At 32.0% G+C, this 27,400-nt stretch overlaps 3 protein-coding genes across 28 annotated transcripts in view; 1 reads left to right on the top strand and 2 right to left on the bottom strand.

Annotated features, from left to right (window-relative positions):
- The window catches only part of CLIP-190 (Cytoplasmic linker protein 190), a 40,156-nt gene extending 29,557 nt beyond the window's left edge, over positions 1–10,599 (top strand). For all 21 annotated transcript variants that reach the window (XM_085205265.1, XM_085205268.1, XM_085205269.1 and 18 more), the window contains 10 exons: positions 4,200–4,340; positions 4,447–4,578; positions 4,674–4,694; positions 5,004–5,175; positions 5,550–5,906; positions 6,028–8,837; positions 8,953–9,092; positions 9,346–9,486; positions 9,811–9,998; positions 10,194–10,599. In XM_085205265.1, coding sequence (XP_085061391.1) covers positions 4,200–4,340; positions 4,447–4,578; positions 4,674–4,694; positions 5,004–5,175; positions 5,550–5,906; positions 6,028–8,837; positions 8,953–9,092; positions 9,346–9,486; positions 9,811–9,998; positions 10,194–10,240 — 4,149 coding nt within the window. In that variant the 3' untranslated portion in view covers positions 10,241–10,599. The remainder of the gene's footprint in view (positions 1–4,199; positions 4,341–4,446; positions 4,579–4,673; positions 4,695–5,003; positions 5,176–5,549; positions 5,907–6,027; positions 8,838–8,952; positions 9,093–9,345; positions 9,487–9,810; positions 9,999–10,193) is intronic.
- A 309-nt stretch (positions 10,600–10,908) lies between these two features.
- Positions 10,909–12,433, bottom strand: Polr2J (DNA-directed RNA polymerase II subunit RPB11). The gene is made up of 4 exons (XM_085205287.1): positions 12,240–12,433; positions 12,071–12,160; positions 11,583–11,757; positions 10,909–11,098 (listed from the first exon to the last, which is right to left on the bottom strand). The coding sequence occupies exons 1-4, from the start codon at positions 12,290–12,292 to the stop codon at positions 11,063–11,065; spliced, it is 354 nt and encodes a 117-aa protein (XP_085061413.1). The 5' UTR covers positions 12,293–12,433; the 3' UTR covers positions 10,909–11,062.
- An 816-nt stretch (positions 12,434–13,249) lies between these two features.
- The window catches only part of Syx1A (Syntaxin 1A), a 51,137-nt gene continuing 36,986 nt past the window's right edge, over positions 13,250–27,400 (bottom strand). The window contains exons 4-9 of one of the 6 annotated variants that reach the window (XM_085205258.1): positions 26,344–26,418; positions 25,776–26,032; positions 23,604–23,741; positions 23,052–23,162; positions 18,838–18,937; positions 13,250–17,187 (exon numbers count right to left, since the gene is read on the bottom strand). In XM_085205258.1, coding sequence (XP_085061384.1) covers positions 18,860–18,937; positions 23,052–23,162; positions 23,604–23,741; positions 25,776–26,032; positions 26,344–26,418 — 659 coding nt within the window. In that variant the 3' untranslated portion in view covers positions 13,250–17,187; positions 18,838–18,859. Of the gene's footprint in view, positions 17,188–18,638; positions 18,734–18,837; positions 18,938–19,101; positions 21,446–22,268; positions 22,410–23,051; positions 23,163–23,603; positions 23,742–25,775; positions 26,033–26,343; positions 26,419–27,400 lie in introns of those variants that run through there. The other 5 variants (XM_085205256.1, XM_085205253.1, XM_085205254.1 and 2 more) reach the window with 5 other exon arrangements.

The raw sequence follows: 27,400 nt of genomic DNA, 5'->3' as shown, positions 1-27,400 counted from the left end.
ATTTTTTTATTATTCCTTTAGTTTCTTCTTAGTGCACAGAAGAGCGCGTAAGGATATATATTTATTCATTAACAATGGTTAATTTGCTAATGTTTTAAGCATAGTTACACCATAGAGTTTTGGGTTTTGACGTTTAGCACACGTTTGTGCGTAAGTTTCCTACCGCGCCCCAATAGAGGATTTCTATAATTTGACAAGTTATACTGCATCTGCAGCAAAAATTTACGAAATTAAAGTTAAAAGGTATGTTTTTATTAGCATGTAATAACTGTAGTGTGTATCTTACAGGCCATCTTTAAAATAATACTAAGAAATTATGTATATTTCTACTATTAAGTTATAGAAAGTCTGTAGGAGCCTACTAAATAATGTAAATTCAGTAAATGAACTGAATCAACATTGATTGTGTTTTTGCCTTTTTTTTTATACTTACATACTAAAGATTAACATTTATACATGAATATTTTTTTACAGATGATTTAATAAACTAGTAATTGTGAATTATCGCACACTATAGTACAAAACTCTGCTTATTAATCATGTTCCAATAGCCTTTAAGACATAATAATTATCATATATTCCAATGTGATCAATAGACAAAAGCTTAGCTTTGCTCTGGCAACACTGTGATATTATTTGATTTTCCATTTCGTATTTATTTGTCATATTAAAAAAAAAATTAAAGGTTTAATGTTTCTTCTCGATTAAAATTTCATATTATATTAATTTATTATTTATTAAAAAAAAATCTTACCAGTGCCTGTAAGTTCTGATAATATTCATATTCGTAAGTTCGCACTCTACATTCCTTTTCGTAGGTATAAGTTTTTCTAATGTTTTACATACTAGGTATATATAATTGAATTACTTAATAATCAAGTCTAATGTATTGTTTAGCGTAACTTTAGTATATTTTAGTTCGTATGTCGTCATGATATTAAACTGATACTGAATGAACACGATTTAATAAAATATATTGGACGTGTTTTTTTCTTCCGTCTTTTCACCCTTTTACTATAAAAATGTAAATAAATACTATCTAAACCTAATTGTGTTGTTTTATTAAACTAATCGCTGTATATTTGCTTGACGCATGTTTGTGAAGAGATATCGAACAAAGCTAAATCTTATCTTTTACTATTCAAAAATTGGTAAAGGATTTTATGCTCTATGTGGGGGTAGCAAGGTTTAAAATGTGTATTACTTCTGTGTAAATTATAATTCTTTACCTTGCAATACATCAAAGTTTTAGCACTCGTATATATATATTCAGAAATTTAATATATTTTTTCAAACAAATTGTTTCCTAGCCTCTGACTGCTATCCAAGCGTGGGTTCATATCCTGCTGAATAATCTAAATTTCAATGAAAACAAATGTCTGTATGTATGTAAATAAATAAAAGCTTTTAATTTATAAGTGATATATTTATGTTGATATATTATAATTAAAAATTATTTATTGTATACTAGCGGCTCGCTCGCGGTTTCACCCGCGTAAACTATGTTATTATTAATTTCTGTCTCCATGACTACGTCCTAGTGACGTCTATGCAAAATTTGAGACTTCTAGCATTTGCAGTAACAAAGTTTCATACAAACTTTCGACCCCAAAAACAACCCCTTAGAAGTCGAATATTGCAAATTCCCGTCTTAGCGAGCACCTACGTCCTATATCTAACTCCTATGCAAAATTTTAGATTCCTAGCACATGTAGTTTCTGAGATTTCGTGATGAGTGAGTTACCTTTCGATTTTATATATATAGATTAAATAAGAGTAACCTATTTTTGAAATGTATATAGAGCGTAATTATTTAACCTGCATCCTGCATTACATCTACGTATGCCGACGCAGATCGAGGGGCAGAGGGGTGGCCTATTGGCAACCTTCCAAATGCACCAAAATCAACTTCGAAACGTGGTTTACTCTCTGTCAGCTCTCAAAATTGATCCAAACTCTATAGAGGGGGAGCGTGGAATTATTTATTTATAAAATGTACAGAGGTGATGGGTTATGGGAACGCTTCGCATATAAAATAATAATGGAATATAAATAACTATTTATAGTTAAAGCTGAAATGCCTATTAGTTAAGCAACTATTGTATATAAATCTACAATTTCTTAAAACAATCTTTTTGCACTTAAAGACTTGATGGTTTTCATTTAAAATTCGTTTTAAAGCAAACTTTTTACTTTGTTTTATGAGAATTCAGATCGTTCTCTAGAGAGCTTACTCTTTTTCTTTTCGTAAAGATTTCCTTTGCCTTTGAGCGGTCGCCGTTCGTACGGTTATTTCGTAGGTAGGTAGGTACTTGAATACGTTTTTCTTGCGGCGTTTTTTTAATTTCGTGGCACAGTTTTATAAGAACCTAGTTCTTAAAAACTAGCCGAGTATTTAGTTAAGATTAAATGTCAGATAAGGTATTTTATTAGGTATGGCTTAAGCTTATGGCTTTACTGCAGTAATAAAACTATTTTATTTCATACTAATGAAAGAATGAAAATGTCAAAACCATGATGGTAATGAGATTTTTGACCCGATATAATAAGTATAAAATATATATACTGTATATTTTAAATATTCGAACGTCCCTTACTTAACGGAGTAGATATACTCTAAGTTTAAAACACCCGGTAATTTTACTTTGCGAGTCTCTTGGAGACATTACGTATTGAAGGCTGAGTGGGATACCGTCTGAATGTAAATGCGATGGTTGTGGGTTCGAATCCCATTCGGGGGAATGATTATATTCGTATTATAAATTTGGGCTCTCTTGTCTGTATATCTTGTGCCTTACTAGTACTACTCGATATGCAATATCTCCAATTTGGGACAAAAAGCAGGAAACGGAATGTCTCGATAGTCGATACTAGGTTCTACATACCCACCTATGGGGAAAAAGTATGAAAGTAATGTGAACTAAGCCAACCAATGTGTATAAAAAACAAAACCACCTAAGGCAGTTCCATGTAATAAAAACACACAAAAGTATATTTTTTAACGAATTTTACAACTTTATAAATAAATTGTAAAGAAAATTAGTAGAATATTGTTAACCAAAAACACATAATTGTAGTAGGCGGGTGCTAATGTGATACCATAACGTCTGTCCTTTTGCGCGGTCGAACGACTCAATTCTGAATAAGTTAACGTTTGAGACTTTAGTACCTTTTCCTACGCGCGTATAGTCCTACCTAATTACTTATTACCATATTTATAACTATGCGCTCATTTGTTTACTATTTCAAAACATTCTAAAATATGGTTATGTTTATTATTGTTTTTTGAAGACCAATTAAATGTATTTTCTTATATTAATATTAATAATAAAGATCTGCCCGGTATTACTTAGAAGCCTTTATATAAGTACGTAATATCTATGTTTGATGACACAAATGAAATTTCCATTAAAATCGAATGAACGATTCCGTTGGGAATAAGAGCATAAATTTTAAGTTAAGTAATTAATTTAACTAGAAATGAGGGGTGAGAAACTTAAAAGTTTTAAGTTAATAATTTAAAAATAGAGGGCAAAATGGATAAAGGTATAAAATAAGCTAAGTCGGTAAATAAGATGTAGATAACATATTAATACAGCGTAATTATCCTTCATTTTACGTTAATTTCAAAAGAAACACAGATTCTTTGAAATAATAGGAAAATATCGTTACGTACGAACTCATTTATATTAATAAATAATCAATAGTCGAGCGTAAATTTAAAACACGTCTTACGTAAATGATAATTGAGTGCCAACAGCCAATTCGCGACGAGGCGACATCCAACTTGTTGTGTACTTACTTTAGCATAGATAACAAAACAGATACATAGTAGGTAGTTATTCTTCAAACATGCGATATCAATGGTTATTTATATTCAAGGTCGTATGACTAATTTGTGGTAAATACCTACCTGTATTACCTTTAGACTTATGGAAACATTGTATATGAAATCTCATTATTCTTAGTTATTTCTGAATTCCAGTATAAGTCTTTGTTTATTATTAAAAATGTAAAACAATGATGGTCTATTTTTATTATATAAGTAATTGATTTATATTGGAACATGATTAATAGGTATTTCTATTTTCTAAACCAAGAGCGATTAACTAGTTACTAGATATTCTTTGTCAATTATTTATCGTTAAAATGTAATATGTGAGAATATTTAATGTACAACACTAATTTATGCAATATAGGAACTCTTAAGAGAAAAACAGCAGCATGTCGAGCGTCTCATGCGAGAACAAGAGCTCGAGAGGGCAGAGGTTGTCAAAGTTACAATGCAAATGGACCGCGTTGAAACGTCACTTGCACAGGCCAAGAAAGAAGCGACACAGGTATTTCTATATTTAAAATTAAAAATTTATGAATATCCAATTTTTAAAAAACATAATCCAAAATAAGGCATTGTATCGATAATCAATTGACTTCTTAAATTTTCAGGCGAACAACGAAAACGTGAAATTGAAAGCCGAACTTGATAAACTCAACAAAATGCTTGAGGATGAGAGACAGAAAGTCGAGGATCTCATGTTCAGGAATGAAGAGGAAAACATTAATAAAGAAGATTATAATGTATGTAGTGCAAATATTATATTTAATTCTACTAAGGTATTGTTATTTTTTTTTAATTTATTCATGTAATTAATTATTAAAATTTCATTTTTCAGAAATACAAGGAGGCGATGGAGGTATGTATGTTCAATAAAACAAGTGTTCTGAAAAGGCAGTATAGTAGTTTCATGTGGACAAATACTTCAATCAAAAATTTAATGTACCTGCTACTAAAGATTGGAAAGATTTCAGGCGACACCAACATTTGAAATTTAAACGATAGACTTAATTAGATTGCTTTCTCGATTACTTAATATATAGAAATATTAATCTATATGAAACATAAATCATAGTTCATATTTAATTTAGTGTCTAAGGGCAATACTTTTATGCATAATTAATGCACTAAATTTAAATTAATTACCAAATCTTCTACAATATTCTAGAAAGAAAAAGAACTGCGCGAAAAACAAATTCGTGAGTTGGAAGCGGAGGTAGCCCTTCAAGTGGCCCGCGCCGACACCACGTCGGCAGCGCTGCGGGCGCTTGAGGACCAGCGCACCAATGAAATGACCGCTCTGGCGGACCAACATAAGGAGGAATTAGCGGCTGCTCATAGTAAGTTGTTCAAGTTTTTGGATATTTCAAAAAAAAATTGTTACTTTTTTCAGCTTCGTACCTACATATAGCTGGGTGGGCAGTGGGAACCTAATGTTTAAACATTCCATTTCCCACTTGTTTCCCATTGTGTTTCTTTCCCAATTGGTTACCTTGCTTTATGAAGTTTTAGTAGTTAGTAGAGTAAACAAAGAGAACAAATTATTAAAATACTCTGGTCTCCGGTGTCGTTACATTAAATTTTTCTTAACAGTAGTGTTTCTTTCGTTCACATTTTTTCAAGCTTACGTGCCAGTGAAATGATTACCCTTAATATGAAATTAATATAATTATAATATTTCTAAACATTCTACAATTTTTAAATTATTTTTCAGCTTTATCTTCTGAACTACAGAAGTTACTGGATGAAGCGTACGACCTACTAAAAGAAAAAGAAAGTGAAAAGGATTCTCTCGGTAAAAGTATGTCAGATGAGCTCACTAAAGTAAAAGCCGAGTCCGAAAAGGCATTAAACGAAGCAAGAAGTAAAATAGCCATTGCCCAGACCGAATTTGAAACGCAACTCTCAGTTCTAAACGCCAAGCTTCAGCTAGCCGAGTCCAAATTAGAGACTGAAAAACAAAATGTAGAAAGATTAAATAAGGATAGTAGTCAGATAGTTATAGATCTTAATAGTAAATTGACAGCGCTTCAAGCGGCTGTTGATGATAAAACGCTAGAATTAAATAAAGGTAAGTTATGTTTTACTCAGCTCTTTGATTTTTCCCGTAGGATAAACAGATAGTACATTTCAAATTACTTCATGAAATTATTATTTCTCTCTAAAATATATATAAAAACTATTTTTTTCAGTTACGGGTGCAAGTAAAGAACACGAAGTCATTCTTAATAAGGAAATAACAAAATTAAAAATGGAACTAAGTGCCAAAGTGCTTGATATAGAGCAGCTAGAGGATAATAAAAAGAAACAAGAAACATCATGCAAAGAATTACAAGAAGAATTCGACCGAGTTAAAGAAGAATTAACTAATAAAGTAAATGAATATGAAATCTTCTTAAACGAAGCGTCTCAGCAAGAGGAGAAAAATAAATCTGAAATTATTAAATTACAACAAGAACTTACTGCTAAAACAAAGGACTATGAAAAATTACTAAACGAATCCACAGACTCTACAAATAGTAATGACAAAATAATAAATGAATATAAGCAAACTATTCATGAGCGTGATAAGGAAATAATTAAGCTAAAAGACGAAATTGAACAGACAACAGCCAGTTTCAATATAAAACACAGTAAAATTGCCGAAGAACATAAAAAGGAAATCGAAGACCGTAATTCTAAAATTGAACAATTAATAAAAGAAATAGAAAATCATAAACAAGTATTAGATAAGAATAAAATCGAACTAGATGCTTTAAACACCCAATTCACAATAAACGTCGATGAGTTGAATGCATTGAAAGAAGAAAATAAGAAATTGAAACAATCTTTGAATGAAGTTACTGAAATGAATACGGAACTTAAAGCTAAAGTGGCGCAAATGGAATTAGAAATAGGTGAACATAAACGACAACTTAGTAGTGCATTAGAAAAATGCGAGGAAATTCAAAATTCTAAAGAAAAAGTTGAAGCGGAATACATGAATCTTACTGGTCAAGCGACTGATTCCAACGAACAATTTAATAAATTATCTCAACATTTTAAAGAAACTGACAAAGAATTACAAGAATTGAAAGATAAATATAGAGAAGCTACTAACAGTTGTGGCAGGATTGAGCAAGAGTTTAAACAAAAAATATTTAAAATTCAAGAAGATTTCTCTTTAGAAAGAGGGCAGCTAGTTAGATCAGTTGATGAAAAAGTTGATAAATTGAACATGGCGGATAATAAAGTAAAAGAATTTGAATCACTATTACATGACACGAGCAATCGCTTAGCGGAATCAGAAATTCAGAACGACAAATTGCTTGATGAAAATTCTATATTGAAAAACGAAATCGAAAATCTCAAAGTAAAAGAACAAGAAATAAATAATGAACACGACGCCATACGAAAGAAATTGGAAATAGATATCGATAGGTATAAGGAACAAATATCATTGTTAAAAGCAGAAGGAGCCACTTCTGAAGTTAAGTTAATGGAAAAAGTTGACCAATTGACTGAAGCTCAAAATGACTTAAATAATAAGTTAGAAGAAGCTCGTAAACACGAAGATTCCCTTCAAAAGATATTAGATGACATGACAACACAACTCAACGTTAAGAAAGCGCAATATGATAGGGAAATGAATCAATTACATACTGAATTAGCTACAGTCAACGATGAATTCAAAGCACATAAGGTAGAAGAAACTGAACTTACAAAATTGCTTGAAGAAAAACAAAATAATATTAAGGAATTAACATTAAAACTGGAAATGCTAGAAGTAGATATCAAATCTAATGGGGAAATGATAATTGAGAAAGATCGTCAGCTTACACAACTGAACGAAGAATTAAATAAAACTAGTGACATAAAAAATAAACTTGAAGAGCAGCTAAATAAAACTTATATAGAAATTACTACAATAAAACAACAGTACGAAACACTCTTAAACAATTCTTCAACGGAAGAATCATTATTAAAAGAGCAGCTAAAACAATTCGAAATATTAAAGACTGAAATGGCAGCTATAAATAACGAAAAAACAATGTTAGAGCAACAATATAACGAAACGTCCAATCAAGTTTTAAGTCTGAAGAATGAATTAGAGGAAACGAATAAAAAATTACAAGAAAATGTTGCTAATATAGATCAATTAAAGAAAACAGTCGACGAAAAGGAAAAAATCATTAAGGCGCAAGGTGAAAAAACTGATAGTGATTCAAATAAAAGCGTGCAACTGGAAGAAAATATAAATAAGCTTCAAAAGGACATCCAAGAGAAAAACACGATGTTAGAACAAAAACAATTAGAATTAAGTAAACTAAATGAAACCCTTATTGAACAAACACAAGAGTCCATAAAACTTTTAGAAGTCGAAAACGCTGATTTAAAAAGGAAATATACAAATGAAGTTGAATCTCTAAATACAACAATTAAAACGTTAGAAAGTAATCTGGAACAACAAAATAAGCAATTAGAAGAATTAGAACAAACAAAAGAAAAAGTAAACGACTTGCAAGAACTATTAACTAAATCAGATAATGATATAAAGAAGCTAACAGACATAAACAACGCACAGAAGTTAAATTACAACGATCTGAACCAAAAACTGCAAGAAACCCTCGACAATTTTAAAAAAGAAAGTAAAATTGTCAAACACACCCTCAAAAATGAAATACATGAATACGAAAAACAATTGCAAGAGTCGAAACAGAGAATAGCATTAGAATTGGAAAACCAGAATAAATTACAAAATAAACTCAGTGAAAGTGAAAAGAAAGTTCTAGAATTGTCACAGAAATTGGAACTTTTAGCTGTTCAGCAAAATAGCGAGGAAGGAAAAGATGAGCGGTTAGAAAAGCTTACATTAGAATTACAAGCAGTCAGACAATCTGGTGTTGAAAGTTTAGCCAATAGCGAAAAAGTCACAGCTAAACTGAGACATGACGTAGATAACAATATTAAAGATATAAATAGTAAGAATCAATTAATATCCAAGTTACAGGAGGATCTCAAGGTAAATAAAATTAAAATATTTTTTTCAAATTATATGTTAGTATTGCTAAAAAGTTTACTCTATACAGCTTACTTGATTTTTCATAATAATTGATATTTTCTATATTTTTTTATAGAGTCAAAAGGCCAAATTGGAAGTTGTTGAGCGAGAAAAGATTATATTGCAAAAAGAAATGACAACAAAAGGACAAGAAATTAGGGATAAAAATGATAATAACGCTATGGGTTTGCTGGGCCAAGGAGATGTTTCACAAAAGTTTGTATATTTATAATTTAAATATTGTAATTATAATTTGATGTATCACTATCAATTTATAAAATATAATAATTGGTGATATGGTATGCAATGGGATAGCGTCTGATTGTAAACATGATGGTTGTGGGTTTTATTCCCTCAGTCACTAAAGAAATCACACTTATTTATCAGAAATAAAATATTTTAAATATAATGATTAAAGTGAAGATTTTTTGTTTTTTTAATATAATGAACATTTTTCATTTGCATACAGTATAGAAGACAAAGAGATGCTCGACGGGCAAGTGAGCTTCCTGAACTCTGTGATAGTCGACATGCAACGTAAGAACGAGCAGCTGCTGGCGCGAGTGCATGCGCTGGAGGGCGCCGCCGTCACACCTGAACCGCCTTTGACGTAAGACTAGTTAAATTATGAATTATTTATTTTATTGCTTTACGGTGTATCCTTGTTGTAACAGACACTGCTGCCCACGCTTTACCCAAATTTCAAAACATTGTACATTGAGGTGTGAGCCTCTTGTCTTATTATAAGAGTGAGGGAATGAAACTAATTAATTTCCTCGAATGGGGAATCAACCTCAGAACTGTCGCGTCAGTCGCGCGTTATAGTTAGGCGCTGTGCCGTTGCGCCACGACGGTCTCATTCTATCGTTTCATTTACCGTACACCTTTATTAATTTATTGTTACTTAATAGAGTTCATAAATTAATTGTTCCAGCAACGGGCGCAAACCCCGTGCAGTGGCGCCTCGCCTGTTTTGCGACATCTGCGATGAGTTCGACGCCCACGACACTGACGACTGCCCGCGACAGGCGCACGATCCCTCCCCCACTTCCGCGCCCCCAACTGCCGGGTCTCCACGCAAGCCGCCGCCCCCGCCGCGCCCCTACTGCGATATATGTGAAGGTTAATATTTTGTATGGAATATAACTTCACTTCCATGTCTACACTGAGCCCGAGGGTTCCCCCTACAAACAACCGCCCCGCTAACACCTTACTACATACTTGTATATGTGAAAAGTTCAGTGCATTCTACCAAACAAACTTAGCTTTATAAGACAGATTATATTTTACATTGAATTTTTTTTTTTAATGTTTCAGTGTTCGGGCACTCTACAGAGAACTGTGATGAAGAAGAAACTTTTTAATACCTATTTATTAAATTTAGTTTTAATGTTACCGTTGTTGCTGTTACTTGTTTCTTTTAGGTATTTATTGTTTACCAGCAAGTGGTATTGTTTTATTAGTTAATAAAATGTAGCTAAATATTTGTACATAAGGAAAAAACTTTTAAGTTATTTTAGCACGTTTTTAATGGGCAATGGTATCAATTCTCTTGTACATTATCTGGACATAATGTACACTGAGAATGTGACTGAATTCGGCACAAATCAATTTATTTCCATCACAATCATGGTTTTAACATTTCGTTATTCTACTTCAATTTATTTTAAAACATCATTTGGATGTTTACAATTTTGTAAAATCAGTAAATTGATTTAAGATATTTTTTGTTGTTTTATTTAAATACTAACCTTTCATAACCTTTAACTATGTAATTATTAATTTACTAATCTGCATTCAATTTGTTTTCTAACAATAAAACTACAAGGCATGTTAATAATAGTAAGGCACGAATTTTATGAGCATGCAAAGGAATTACAGCTAACCAATCGTATTTATGATTATTACAAATAAAATTAATACATTATTATTGAATACTACTAAAATCTTATTTCAATTAACATTACATATTTATGATTGATTGAATCTTTGGGCCTAAGGGAAATGGATATTCTTAAAAATAAACAGCATATGTTTTTAATTATTTTTAATTGTTCCTTAAAAAATATTTTTTTCTTATAATGTAAGTTCACAATATTCTTATTACCATGGTATGGTACCTCAATCTTGTAGAAAGTATTAGGGAGTTTCTTGTATGTGTTAAATATCAAAATTCATCAATTCTTCTAGTCTAAGCCATCCTTCTTTTCTTTTATTGCTTCCTAAAACACAGAGAACATATATTTTGCATGTAAATTAATTATGAAGTAAGAGTAATTTTTATGAATAAAAGTACTAAACAGTAAAAATAAAATATGACATTAAGTTTTGCCATTCAATATTCAGTGCCTTAAATTAGGGTCTTAATGAACTTTTGCGCATTGTTTGCTCAGGAAGAAAACTAAAAATCATAAAATCTAATAGCCATCTATATCTAACTTTGGGGTGACCATAAGTTTTTGACCGTACTGTACTAGGTCCTCTTTGCATTCTCAGCTATTCAAAAAAAACCAGAGCAGTAATGTAAGAAAGTATACAAATAAGATTTCTAGTCTTACATATGACATTACTGAAAAAGTATATAAAAATATTCATGTACAAAACTAAATTAATAACATGTAGTGTTTTTAATTTAGTTAGTTTAGCAAATAAAATAAATTTAAAAAATATTTAAAATCAAATTGCAGAAGATCTAGTTAAATTTACCTTAAATCTTTCTTCAAATAGTGATAGCTCTGACGTTAAATCTGTAATTGCATTCATAAATGCTTCTTGTGGAGTGTAATCAGAAGAGGTTTGAATCCGTAAAACAAACTTGTGCTCTAAGGGATGGGGCACTTTGTATCCCGCAAACAATACTTTTGGATCTTTTAGAAGTTGACTGAAAATAATAAAATATAAATACATTTATTTAAACCAGTCCTGGCACAGGGGCACAAGCATGTGACTGTTAACTCAACTGGTTGTGGGTTCGTTTCCACCTGAGGAAATAATATTTTTATATTTAATATTTTCACTTCTTTGCTCTGGCGTCGAGGCAAAAAGTCATTATCCTTTCCACCACTCAAGAAATCGGTGGAAAGTGGGGTGTCTTAACACTAAGCTCCCTCTGCGGATACAGCGTGAAGCTGATATTTTTTTCTATTTTTGTTAGTACCTACTTGTGTAATATTTAGCAACACAAATTTACTTACTGGCGAATCATATTTCCTAATGTATGGTCTTCTTTGTTTACAGTAAATATAGCAGCATTAGTAACTTTTGTATCTTCCTCCTTTTGAACCCTTTAAAAAAACAAAGTATAAGAACATCGTTTGGGAGACAATCAAGTTTAATTTATTGTAAAATTAAGTGAGAGCTTACTTTTTTTCTCCGTCATAAAGCAGAAATGATTCGAAGGTGGGCGGTGCATTCATTGTGACAAGTGATTTTTGTGCTTTTTTGTTGTAGCTATAATTATTTTACACCGAATTTACACCATTCGAAAATAACTCCGTTTAGTAAACCAAAAGTACACAACACGAAAACGTCACTGTGAAGTTTTAGTAAACGTCAAATTTAGTTAACCTCACTTCATTATAACCACAGATAGTATAATATTACCACAGATTATTTCCTTGCTCTTGAACGCAAGAAAAATGTAGAGCATTATAAAATTTAATAATATGGTACAAGAATCAACTGGATAAATATAATTTCATAAATTACTTAGAACATAATGCATATATTATTTTAAGAAATAATCCAATAGAGAGAAAGTAATAATAATACACTAATATGCTTTCAATCGATGGATTTATATACAAATCAAGATGCAATTTTTTTTTAATAAATGAAATATGAACTTAAAATATTATTTGTAAATCGTCCTAGTCGACTACATATTATGCGGTCGACGGTATATAATCTATCACCTAATCTAAGTATAGTTCAGTTGCGGATTGATATATTTTTAAGCTTAAGGATATTTACTTTTTGCTGACAATATCCGTATAAATCTTAGTTCATAGGTTCTTTTTACAATCTGATAAAATCATTGAATGACTAACGTGTGAGTTTTACTCTCTTTAGTGAGGGAAATATTCTTTTACTATGTGGCCTCTCATTTCAGTTGTCAATTTCTTGAAGCAATTTATAGAACTTGGAGCGAAATGAATAAGCGACCACTTTCTAAGCAAGATTTAGCAGTCGCCGTTGCGATTACATTTAGTATAGGTAAATTGTCCAGTAAACATGCCACTATTCAGTCTACTAAGCCCGCTGGTAAATCAGGCCCTATAATAAAACATATTGAAGTAAACTTAATTAATATTATTACAGTATCACGTAACAAGCGTAAGCGTGTTAATAAAGGAGGATAATAACAAACACAGTCACAGCAGAAAACACCGTTTATTTTATAATTATGAGAAAATTTCAGATTGATAACCTACGTACAGAATGACTATAAAACCAATCTAACTTGAATTTTACAATGCGTGTCCAGAACCTCACTGTTTAATAATTCGTTAATACATTATTTTAACCATAATTAATATTCCTTTACAAGATTACAAGAAATTTTCCATAATGAGGGATTATTTAAATATTCAATTTTTTTTATACAATATAAATATATAAACAAAAAACTAAGAACATTTCTATACTATTTTAACAATTTTGACTAAACTAAACATGTATAAAACAACAAGATTTAGGTTGTAGTTTTTTTTTTTTGAATTCATTCAAACGTGACATCGCCCAAGGTGAAGCAACATCAATAGATTGAAAGAATAAAGCGCGAATTCGAGAATCGTGAAGATAATAACACTACAAATTGATGTCTAGCGACACTACCGTCGGACGTCGAGGTTTATGACCAGGAGTCCTCATCTTACTCATATAGACAAAAAGTTAGCATCGCGTACTGTACAATTCCTCGATAGGAAATGTCAATACTATTAAGTTAACGAATAAATCTCACGATATATGAACGTTGCACCATAGAGTGATCACGCACGAATCGAATTTATCAAATGGATTTAATAATATAAATATGCTTATAAATATATGCTGAGTGTTCGTTGTCCCATAAGTTTAGAAAGCAAGAACGATATTTCAGAAGATTTAGGTACGATTTCAAGTCTTCCGATATGGCTACAGATTCGAATAAGACAAATACCGTTACAATCGCTTGTAAGTTCAACACAGAGACAGCTCAAAACTTTAAGAACAATAGAAGCATATTTATTTAAAATATCGAATAATCAAAAATAAACAATAACTAAGAATGAAACAGCTCGATAAACACTGATATTTAGATTACTTTAACACTTACTATCTATTTTCTGTTAAGGTAATAAAACGCTATAAGAATTGACACATAAGTATATAAACTATACTAATTGTGTACTTAGGTATACAAAATTAGCAATCCAGTAACAATATGCATACTATTGATTATGAAAATATCTATGTATTACGATATTATCATTTTTTATTAAAACACCATGAAACAGCGTGCGGGAGTCGTTGACGTCTCGACGGCGCCATTTTGTTGTTAGACCTGTCATGGCAGATTTACAATGAGTAACGCAGAGGAAAAAATACTACTGAAATAAGAACATTTATCAATTGTAGTGTCCAAAAATCGACGGTAATCAAAAGGGATTTGCAATCTGAACAGTAAAACTAGAAAAAGTCCAAGCCATCGAGCACGCCAGGAATCCCCCGCCGCCGTATTTGAACACGAGAACTTCACTTACAGTAGGTATACACTAGTAACAGAAGAGTATAACTGCGATTACGATTAAGATTACCGGATTAAGAGATCAATGAAAGCTGACTAGAATTTGTGTCATGACTACATCTAAATTTACAAATGAGACAATAGCGGGCCCAGCCACGCCGGGACCCTCGAGACTTGGAATAAATTGTGCGAAAGTACGCGTCTACACCTATAAAAGTCGACGGACGCATCGCGAATTATTAAATATACTTATTTGGTGTCAGGTACACAGCCTCTCGGCGAGGCCATTGCATATACGCTAAACACGACGAGTGAACGCACCTAGCAAGAGGTGCAGAGGCGCAGAGGGCGACGCGTGAAGGAACAGCGGGAACGGTGGGAAGCGGCGCGAGACGAAACAAGCGAGACAATTGACTGGCGAATAGAGACATGCGAGTGACCTCTCCATAATAAAGCTAAAGAGAAAAAGGTATCACCTAGTTTCTCTACTATTACGAAGGCAACTAGATGAAATTCTACTCTTAAGGATAAAAATCTAATTAATGCTATTAATGTTAAAATTAACATTGCTTCGTTTTCTTACATACGACCGCACTACACGGTCGGCACGAGGCGGAGCGGGGCACGGTGCGGGTATTTAGTGCCGTTATATCCTCGAACCCCCCCTTATATTTAAATGTAACATTACGCAAAGGGAATCTCATTATATAATATTTAGTATTCACGCAAATGTATCGTAATATTAGGAGAAAGCTAATAACTTTAATATTTGAGTGCTCAAATTGTCGCAAATATTTTATACGACGACGTAATCTGTTCATTATAAACGTATTGGCTGTAAATATTACCTAATCTCGTACAGCTGAAGACTCTTTAGGTAATTTTAATTATTAAAAAATTTACCCTAGCTAAGACTGCTACATTATGTATTACTGTACAACGTAGATCATCTTAAACGTAATGAAAACCAAACAATATCTGCCATCCACACTACAATTTGATCGGTAAGTGTCGACTGTCTGCAGTCAGTTGCACTATATTCAATTACTTACGGATAATAAATGTTACACCCACAATAACAATCAATTAATAATAATTATTTATTATATGTTAAAATTAACTAAACAACAACTGCATCTACTATCACACATTCGAAAGTTTAAAACAATTTTACAAATTGTAGTCGAACATCATTATTGCTACGGCGACGGCACGCGGCGAGATATGCTTTGACGGCGGGGATGGGGGACGCCACCTCACCTCACACTACGATATTTTCAATATATCAAATTTTTTAATAATTTAAGCATATATTATCCAATATTTGAAACATATTTAGATATATAACTTAAACAAAATATAGATTTTGAATAAAGCTGGAGCTTCTTTTGATGTGAAAAAAAAAATTAAATTAAAATACCTGGGATTAAATATTATTTTAGTGACCGTGTGTAACTAATCCCGCCCTTACACTATCATCGCGTGCTCCGAGCCATCCGAATATATAATTAATCAAATATCCAAAATACTCCAAAACAGCACAAACTCGCGCGTTCGCTACAATGGTGGCGGACGTACATACATACATACATATTAATCAGATATCTCTTAAACTTCGATATCATCAAAAATTCATAGGAATCGAACGTTGTACATTTTCTAAAAAGATGAAAATTGCGTAATTTGAAAACTTCTACATTAAAAACTTTCATTCACTTACACGTCTATGTAGGCTATCCGTAGGTCCACCACCTCGCGGTGCGCGGCGCCAGACGGGCAGCACGACACACGAGATCGAAATACTGATTGTAATTACTATATTAGATTTAATGAATATTAATTGTATCACAGGTATGGGCCGACATACCATGGCTGTACTCGCTGAAGCACGAAGCTTCCAATCAGCTTAGCCAACTTTACTTATTATATAAAAAATATGACTAATTCCACAGGCATGAGTATGTCTTAATGGTGTACCTATTACTCGAATGAACTAGGACTTAGGAGCCTGCAGTATGCACGAGTATGATATCAGAGAAATGTTTAAACATCATTATGCAAGAACTACGCGAATATATTCTGTACCAACTACATATAATATTTATGGATAACTGTTTTATAAACATTTAAATAAATAGTGTATGGGATTTTTGCAACTTTTTTAACGGCACATCCTATTCGGTCAAATCGGCGATACATTGAACACTTTATTAATACATTTCTTTTTTTCAATACAATTTTCAAAACGAGTTTCAAGGGCAAAGAGTTGGTTAAAGTTAAAAAGGTTGCAAAGGCCGTTCGGAACGCTTAAAAATTAACGTAGATATATAAATAGGTTAACTAGATTTCGGGTATTAGAAACAACATTAGGGTATAATAAACGGTCAGTGATTACTTGTTAGCGACCAAAATTCAACAATAGCCAACAGCTAGACACCACGGCGATACAATTGAGATGATACAGTATAATTTGATCCTTAGTGATAGGAGTTCTAAACACAAATAATGGTAGTATGCTAGAGATGAATCCGGCAGACGGGTGTTGTCGCCACGCGGGACGCAGCCACGATCCTTGCTTCTGTCCTGTGAATAGTAAAGCTTGGCTTTAGAGCGTAAACATTAAATTGTTTAAACATGTAATGTAAAATATGTGTAAGTGTTTTTGTAAAAAATCATTTATTATTTGAAGAATATAAATTTTATAACAAATATGGTGCGGTAAGATTTAGGGAATTGAGGAATAATTATATAAAAATTAACTTGCTGGATCGGAGAATATTTTTTAATAAGGTAACATAGTTTTGTTTTGTTTTGTTTTTCTACGTCGCGTATCTAAACGAAGACGTATATAGAACTATATAGGATAACAAATATCTAATAAATACATTAAAAAAATAAACTAATACAGCTTATTATTTCTATGGCTATATAATTTTTGTCTACAATTACAATAACCTCGGCCGGCTCATGTCCTATTTCGTTCTATTTGCACTGGTTTACTACAACTAATCTAAACCGTTAAAAAAAACTCCGTTTGAACTTATCGCGCTCCTTTTTATTCCAAATTAAATTTTTGAATAATTTCAAGGCATTAAGAAGTTTGTTCTAGAATAAGTATATACTAAATAAACTTCATTATCATACTAAAGTAAACATTCATAATATGTAAATTGTTGTATAACTGTATTGAAGCGTCTGTAAATAGTCATGCAGTTTTATGCTTAGGTATAATAAAAATTTGGGTGCGGTGTTGAGTGGAAAATTATTATAATAGCGTGGAATATGTGGGTTCATAGAAAATATTATATAGATTGAAAATGTTAATAAATGTATAAACATAATATAGCAGAGAGGTGCTAAAGAAGGTGGAAAGTGCGGGAAGATTATGAGATATACATATTGAAACTAGATAGGAATTCTTTGGAAATTGTATTGGGATATAAATAACAAACAAAATTTGGTTTTGGTTTTTGAAATTTGTTTGTTGTAGTTGAATTATGCATGTTTTATGCATCTTGTAAAGAATGTGTATTTACTTTCAGTGACAATATTCATTTATTTAAATTATAACGATATATTTTTTTAATATTTATTTAGCCGATAAAGACTTCTTGGCTTCCAATAAAAATAATATACCAATACAAATAATCAAGAATTTAGCGTTGTGAAACAAGTTCGATTAATATACACTTTCCACGCTGTAGATACTGATAATGACATTACATTAGCAATGACGAATATTATGAAAAAAGTTCAACCTACATATGCGATCATATCATTACTTACAATAGATAAAAAAATGTACAAAACAGTCGTAAACAGTATGTCACCGGGACGCACATCCCGGATCGCGGCATGCAAATTTCATATCCGAATCATGAGTCTACGTTTCAATTCCAATGTCAATGTCAGCGAATGCGTTACGGTTGTCAAGAAGCGTTGTCTTATGAGAGTACCGAGACCATACATCTACTCGATGACGTATAAAAGTTCTAACTATCGTCACTACGGAAGCCTGTATATCGGCGTCGCACCTGCCCGGTATCGTTTAGGCGAAAAATTTACTATACACGTAGCCGGTCGCAATGAGCCCGAGGACGAGGAGGCACAGCATAATCATAATCTTCTTCTGCAGAAGGGATAAAGACAAGGCATTAGTGTACAGAGAGAGGCGGGCGCGCGGGCCGGGGTCCGAGGGCGGAGCACCCAGCGCGCGCGCCCGCCGGGCGTTACCTGCGGCGCGGCGGCCGGCGGCTCACACGAAGTAGCTGGACACGTAGCTGACGACCACGATGCCGAGTATGAGCAGACACACTAGGATCATGATCTTCTTCTGTCGTTCCGAATAGCCCACATGCAACAGTACGCTTTATACGAGCCCACGGCAGCGCCGCGGCCTCGCTATATATTATTAGTAACAACGATGGCTTCGGCGTTTGTTATACATAGTGTGTGCGTCATATGCCTCGTGGGAATGGGTGAAATAAAAAGAGTAAATAAATCCAAATTAAAATAAATAAATGTAATTCCAAAACTTCTAAACATAATATTATTTACATCTTAATCAACTGAACGAATATAAACAACTCGCTGGCGGCCCTCGCTGAGGGTAACAGTAGGAGCATAGAATATAAATACGAGGTGCGTTTAACAAAGATTAAGTATATGTCGAAATTAACACTGACATTAACGTTAATATGACCCCATAAAAACAATTTTTAAGCTACATATCCATATAGGGCCAATATGGAGTACAATCATGTAAATAAATTCATTACAAATCACAGTAAATCAAATGTACCATACAAAAAAACATTTATAGTAATCATTTCGAAGAATGTGCGCTTATTGTTTGTGTTCTGAATAATAACTGATGGTATGCATAAAATGCAACCATTAAATGCAATATATCGTTTATACAAGGCAAGTATTCTCCCAATACTGCAGTGCAAATTGTGTAATAAATAATATTATAATATCTATGAAGGATAAAATTAATGTAATAGTATTAACGTAAGTACTTCTTAACAGATCCGTGTCAACAGATATTGATAAAACAAACATATTCTAAATAATAATTTAGTATTTCATGTCATCTTTAATTTTACACATCTAAACAATTACTAATGAAAATGTTTTTAATTATATTTTTATTCTGTATCACCATTTTTGTAATCGATTATAATTAGTTAATATCGATTTTATTTTTTGTTGGAGATATAGAAAAGTAATAACAATCAAAAAGAACATTAAGCATACTTGATAACTAGCTTGTTAATAAAACAACTGTTGAACATTAATAAGATATAGCTAACAGAACCAATAATTTACTTAACTATGAATACTGGTCTTATAAAAATGTAGACAAAAACAATGGTGTATATTGTGCTTTGAACATAATAAAAAAAACGATTAACATAATATAACAAAATTGATCCACTTCTTAAAAATTAATAATTATAAATTTAACTTTAAAGCATTGTTTAAACTTGTATTTTTTTTAATAATTAACAAAGGCTATGTTTATTCACATAAAACTTTCCTAACAATTATTTAAGTAAATTTTAAACACTGATAATTTATTTTATAATTACCCATAAATTATAAAATATATTGTCTAGTTTAATTTTTGTGCTTTATTGGCATAAAGCTGAAAATACTTATTATAGGGGCCATCCATGAATTACGACAGATTAATTTCATAATCTCTAGCATGTAGTAGATGTGTATGTAAAAGACGGACTAACTGGTGTGACGTCACATACTTTGCAATTTTACAGAAAATTGAAGATTCGGTATTTAATAATAAGATATTTTGAAATCTCATGTCTCTAAAGTCCTACCGACCCCTTATACAATATCACATTTAAAGGATCCCCCTCCCCCTAAACTCGTGACGTAATTTATAGATGTCCCTATACATTCAACACTAGATATTTATTAAATATTTACATAAAATGCTTAAATTGTATTAAACATAAAGCACAATCTCTTTATTGCACTTTGCATATTGTCTTGGTTTACCGCTGTGGGTAAATATAAAGATAACACAATCAAAAAACATTATTTTAAGTGGCAATACTTTTTTATCAATCGAGAATAAATTTTCATATCTTTTTTTTTTTTTTAAAATGGTGGATGGAATATTTTGGATCGTCAATGTCAAACACCAAATATGATATGTAATATTTGGAAATCTATATTTTCTATATTTAGATAGTGAAATACGTTATATTAGCTTAGAATATATTATTTATTTATAAAGACAGTTTATAAGGTAGGAAGATTAGTAGACTTTATTTTTATTTGCAAAGTAGAGTTATTACCATATTTGGCGTTTAACCATCGATACTTATTACACTTTATCAACCTATAAATTACCTCAGTACATATATTATATCGTTTGAATATACAATTTTTTAGTCTGCTTTTGTAATTTTTTATGTTTTTATAACATGCTTCGTGCAAGAAGCTGGCACTAAACAAGTTTTGTGATGTACATAAATGTTTCGAACAATTTTATTTTTCATATAAGCATAATATAGTTATACTTCAAGGTAGGTAGTATAGTAATAAATTATATTTATTTTTTAAAGATATATATATATACCAATTCAATTATAATATGTACCATAAAATTAAAGAAACACACATATACTCGTGTACACTTACATACAACGATAAGCATTTGTTATGAAATATCAGTATTTGCACCAATCGCGTTTGAGGCCCGATGACGTCACTGGCCGTCCGCAGTCTATCACAGTACAATCGCGAGCACTATTATTAATATAATAATAATCAGCGTAATAAACAGGCATATAATGAGGAAGATTTTTTTCTGTAATGACAAAAAGAAAAAAAAAGAAATAAAATATCTACACCATGTTCGATAAATATGTTACTATTTTATGTAATTAAATATATTTAAATAAAAATTATTATGACTGACTGACTTGAGCAACTATAACAATAATCTGATATTTTAATGAATTGTTTTAAAATTTAACAAAGAAATCATATATCATTCTTGAAATAATTTTCAATATATTAATAAATATAATTGAGCCATATCTCATGACAGTTAGTACAGTCGCTGTTCAAAAGCACATTAAATATATTAAAACATACATACATATACATTAAATACATACAAATAAAATATTTAATCATTTAAAATGAAATCAGAATTATTGATCAATAATTAATATTTTAAAAAATTGTATAGCTATTCATTCGGCTAATTTTATCTCATTTTTTAAATGATTAAATACAGTGAATATGCAATGTACATACATACATACAAACAAATAATGCAACTTGCCCATGCTTTTTAAGCGAAACTAAAATGAAAGCATTTATAGATATAATACTTAATAATTACTTATTTTTTTATTGTGGATTTTATATAAAAATAAAAATGAATGTCTTGAATATCTTACATCAAAGATGAGTTATTAATTGTTCCATAATTTTTTATTTATATTCGATATTATATATTTTGACGTAAGAAATCATATACAAATTAAAATAACTCATGCAAATGAAAAAAAAATAAACTATATAGCCTTTTATGAAATAATACTATATGAATATAGTATGTTAACTGAGTCCCATTTCCTATCCGTATCCTGATATATCTAACATTTGACGTGATATTTTACCTTCCTAGCCTTGGTAAAGTAGTCGTACGCCGACAACATCTCCTTGCGGCCCGTGTCCACGTAGTCGGTGGTGGTGGTCACGTGGTGCTCGATGCGGTCGACCAGCTCGCCCTGCTCGCGCTAAGGGTACGCGCTACGGCGCTGGGGACGCGGGACGGACTTTACGGCCGATTGGTTCATACGATTGTTTAGTCCCGGTTAGTCCGTAGTAATAAATTATTGATAGTCCAGGTTATATTGAAAGTCCAGGTTGTGTTAATCCATAGTTGTTTGTTATTGATGAAGACCAGTGTTCCAGTGTAGTTAGTTGAGACGAGACAGACGTTTGTTATCAGATACGCACAATGATACATAGTATGAGACAGTACAAGTATAAGTAAGTATTTATTATATATATTATATAATTATATATAGCACCCATACACCATATAAAGAAGGCAAATTACGCACACACCAAAAAGTATCAAATTAGTAATACAGTCAAATAATGAGATTAAGTTAAGAAGCCAATCTCCATCGATTGTTAGTCCGAGTTACATGAACAGTTAGTAACACAACAGTGAAAGCCAATTTGTGGATGCACATGTGGGGGTCAAATAAAAACATAGTGTGAACCAATCACCGAATCGACGCAAAAACAAATGCGAGGGTTGGAATTTTAGCGTTCACGTTTGAACAATATAACGAGGATTGGGAGAAAAACAGGGGAGGAACGAGGGGTGAGGAGAAACAAAACAAAACGCATTAGCAACCAATGGACCGGCACTTGTTTTATCAACTTACCCGTCGAGCTTTGCTCTGATATTTAAGGGCCTTCTTTGTGTCTTGTGTGGCAGTTTGGACATAGTCCACAGCGTGCTCTACATGATACTCAATGCGGTCGATCATCTCACCCTGTATCCATAGGGAGCATATTTAGAGAGACAATTTTATTTACTCTTGGCTAATTTAACAAACATACCCCATATACCACATCTCTATGTTGTAAGATAAATGCTGATCGATAGCATTACACTAACTGTCGATGGTTACAGGTTCGATTAATAACAAAGTGTTTAAGAAAATATTGTCCAGACACAAAATTAATTGGCATAATATCAAGTAAAGTATATTAAACTTGTTATCTTAAAGTTAAAGCTGAAAGTAAAACAGACAAAAACTATTTTCCTTCAGTTAAATCCATAACGGTGTTTACTTGTCGCATATAGCAGAAAAATCTTTTTCCCAATTTCAGTCAAAAACCTTCATCAAAGATTACATGGACAAACGTTTAATATAATACTTTACGGCATCTGTCAAAGAAACATTAAAATCAAAATAAGTAAAACATGTGACCTGACTCTCGACGAGCATCGCCATGTCCATGAACATGTCGTGCAGCTCGCGGATGGAGGTCTCCAACTTGATGATGTCGGCGTGCCGCGCTTCTATGTCGGCGAGCGTCTGCTTCGCTTGTTGCGTTTCCATTATGATCTGGAAATTGTTTTATAGCTTGTTCTTTTAAAACTATCTTGTTAGAAATAAATTATAGAAGAAGTTATATATCGGAACCCTTATTCGCAAATTAGCTAACTCCATCTGTGTGAACTTTAAAGGAGCCGTCGAAAGGACAATGTGTCCTTTTTTGCCGACTACTTATTAAAACAAATTATCATTGTATTAGAACTACCTACAGTTAAATATGTAATACCAACCAACGTATATTTCTTAATAAACGGTCTGCGAAAAATATGACTTTTTCAGCGTCCCTTATAAATTTCACTTAGACGGAGAAAGCTGGTTTGCGAATTAAGGTATCGATATAGGTACTTCTTATAAAGATCAGCGTTGAAAGAAAGAGCTTATAAAATATATTTTTCATTATTTAAGCTCATATAATTTTAGTTGTAATTTATTAAAACGCTTTTAAATTAATTAGCACTAAAGTATTCAAAGAATTAGTCTAAAATTGCTAGAAAATTGTCAACCTATTTAATTAATGGAATAGATTCTATTTCTATCTGGATTTGACGCCAATCTATTTGATTGAGTACAAGCAACCATTAAAGTTTCAAATGGTCGAACGAATTCTAGTTTACTTTTATAAAAAAAGCTTCTAGTTTTAAATCAAAGTTTCAACGTTGTTAAATCCGGAACAATGAACAATTCGTCCATTGTTAGTGCTCAACAAAGTCAGCATTTGTACAAGAATATCCTCGTAATGTTTAAGCTAAAATATTTGAAGAAAAATATAAAGTCTTAAAACATTTCTCATCTCAGTGGTAGCCTTGAAAAATGAAATACTGTCGATAAGCAATATCGAGAACCCTCGCGCTGCGATTATCTGGTGAGCGTCTAAGTAATCTTTCAATATTTAGTCTCGAAATTTTTTCTTACCACTCCTTGTAGGCACTTTCAAATTTTCGAGCTTCGAGTATCATAACCTACAAGCATCGTTCAGAAATATGTTGTTTTTATATTATATTTACTATAAATTCTTGTATTATCATAAATGTATACAAGTAATTATTTTATTAGTTCCATGCTGTATCCTCTAAATAGAAGGGCGCGCAGAGGGGACCCGGGAACCCAGTGTTAAGACACTCCGTTCCCTACGTTCCGCCTAATACATTGTGTGTTGAGTGGCAGAACTCAAAGCCGCGCTTTACCTTGTTACCAGAGTAAAGTATAAATTTTATTAAATAAAACAGCATAAAAACCAACATTTCCGTTTTAATATAACTAATGTATTGAAAGTTTTAATTAATTAAATACAGAAATAAGCACATAATATAATAATATATTATGACCTCAATTTATACCCGAGACTAAATGAAGTATCACAGATACTCCACAGATGATCCAATTAGAAATCTGAATTTGCTCCTATAAATGTTGGAGCGGACACTAATGGGAACAAATTAAAGTAAGACGTATGATATTTAAACAGATAATACATATTGTATGTATACCATAAATTTGATATTGAAAGAATTAGATAAAGGACAAGGTAGAAGAATATTTAATAACATTTTTACGTGTTTCAAATATAGTTATTTGCAAAAAAACAATATCAAGATTAAAATTTCAACTTTTTTTAATCACTAACAACGTGAACTTTCATAATATTAAAAAGTTAAAAAATATATATAATGATGTCTATTTTTATACTTTAGCAGTTAAAGCAAGGTGACTTTATAGCTAATGTCAGAATGTATTTTTAATGTATCTATTAATTGTAGCAAATTTTAGAGGTATATTGCTCACATTTACCTAATGTATATAAAAAAGATAGGTTTAATTAAAAAGTCAAGCTAAGTCTAGGGAAAGACCTAAAGAGGATCATCAATAAGTCCCATAGTGTGTGTGTGTATAAAAGTATATTTATAGCTGACGCCAATGTGATGCAATGGAAGAGCACCTGACTGTAAACAACTGTGACGATGGACATGAGTTCTAATCCCACTCATGGTAATAAACATAAGTCAAGTGGGAAAAGTGACATGTCTTAACATTAAAACAACTTACCCCCTGAGTAAAAACGGCGGGGTTATCCTGTTCCAGCATAGTTTCCAGTTCCTCATCGGTGGTGGCGCGTCCCGTGATCTCGAGCTGCCGGAGTATCCTGTTTTTGCACCGGTCTCGGTAGTCCGTCTGGGTGCGGTTGTACTCGGTCATCACCTCCACGAACTTGCGCGAGAGAGTCGAGTGTTGGGTCCTTCTTATCCTGAGATCAGCCGACGATTTGTTAGAGTGCTCCTCCTGTTCGATGTTCTGCTCTATGTCTGTGGGTTTATCATGATTAAGCGAAATTTAGGGTTATTACACTTTCTCTCTTATGTGTTACATAATTTATTTACAAAGTTACTCTCGAGGAGGTTAATTACTTTAAAGGCTTAGTCAGAGTTGGATGACTGTACACACAGTTTTAACGCTGACTCACTATTCTCACATAATTACAAAGATAGAATCTCAGAGGGTCCATAGCGCTAGCAATTAGATAAAATACTGGAAATAAAAATTACAGACTAATAGAAAGGAACGAAACAGATCTATATGCTGAATATCAATATAATATGTGACAATAGATACTCACGTTTTAACTTTCCTCTGACTTTGTTGGCAGTTTTCTTAATATCGGCCATAAGATCTTCTAATTCGTGCTTTGTTTCTGAAAATAACACATAAAAAAATAAAAAATATCTGTTTAATAAAAATACTTTTTCCAATACAACTCCATTTATCTAATAAAAGTACGTTTATCGTTCGGAACGTTAATTAAAAAGAGGACGTAGGTGGAAAGCGTAATCAGCACGAAGTCAATGGGGAATAAAATAACGCTAATGATTTGTTAAAAGCCGACAGAAATTCAAATAAACGATTAAGGTACTAGAGGTATTTTCATTGTTAAATTTGATTAAAATCAGTAATACGAAGGAATTAGAATACGAGCATGTGATACAACAATGATTTCATGTATAATTGGTGCTTAGCGTTTGATATACATATATAATTGATATTCTAAGAATTAATTACATACGTTACGTAATATAAATATATTGTACTAGAATACATACGTATGTTTACAAAATTTTAGTGACCTGTGCAAGAACCAATGATATATGTCTCAACGTAAATGCCCCATCAGAGTGCTTCATCATTAATTAAGAAGAGATTTTAATAAAAAAAAATCAGTAAAAAAATTAAATCTAAAAATATATTACATAAACCATCCTTAACAATCAACAATTTGTATTTACGACATCTCTGAGAAGCGAAAGTGCCCTCCCTATACCAAATATTAAACCCATTCGACGAAGAATTCCACGCAGCACGTGCCTAACTAACATCACAACCAGTGCCTGGCTGCCTCATGTCGGCACGGCTAACTTATGAATATATTTCTGCATAATAAAACACCCACACAATGGCAACGCTATCAGACGGGATTCCTAATTGCCTGTCCGGTGCAGTGCACGCGTTGCGATCGATACGTCGACTCTCTTGCTGATTTGTGACGTTTGCATTTATTTAATAACTTCGCATATTATCTATATATATAAAATCGAAAGGTCACTCACTCATCACGAAATCTCAGAAACTACATATGCTAGGAATCTCAAATTTTACATAGGAGTTACTTATAGGACGTA

Source organism: Heliconius melpomene, chromosome 20 (genome assembly GCF_056956725.1).
Source record: "Heliconius melpomene rosina isolate 202511_hmr_F chromosome 20, ASM5695672v1, whole genome shotgun sequence".
NCBI lineage: Eukaryota > Metazoa > Arthropoda > Insecta > Lepidoptera > Nymphalidae > Heliconius > Heliconius melpomene.
This window is presented reverse-complemented; position numbering and strand designations above follow the sequence as displayed.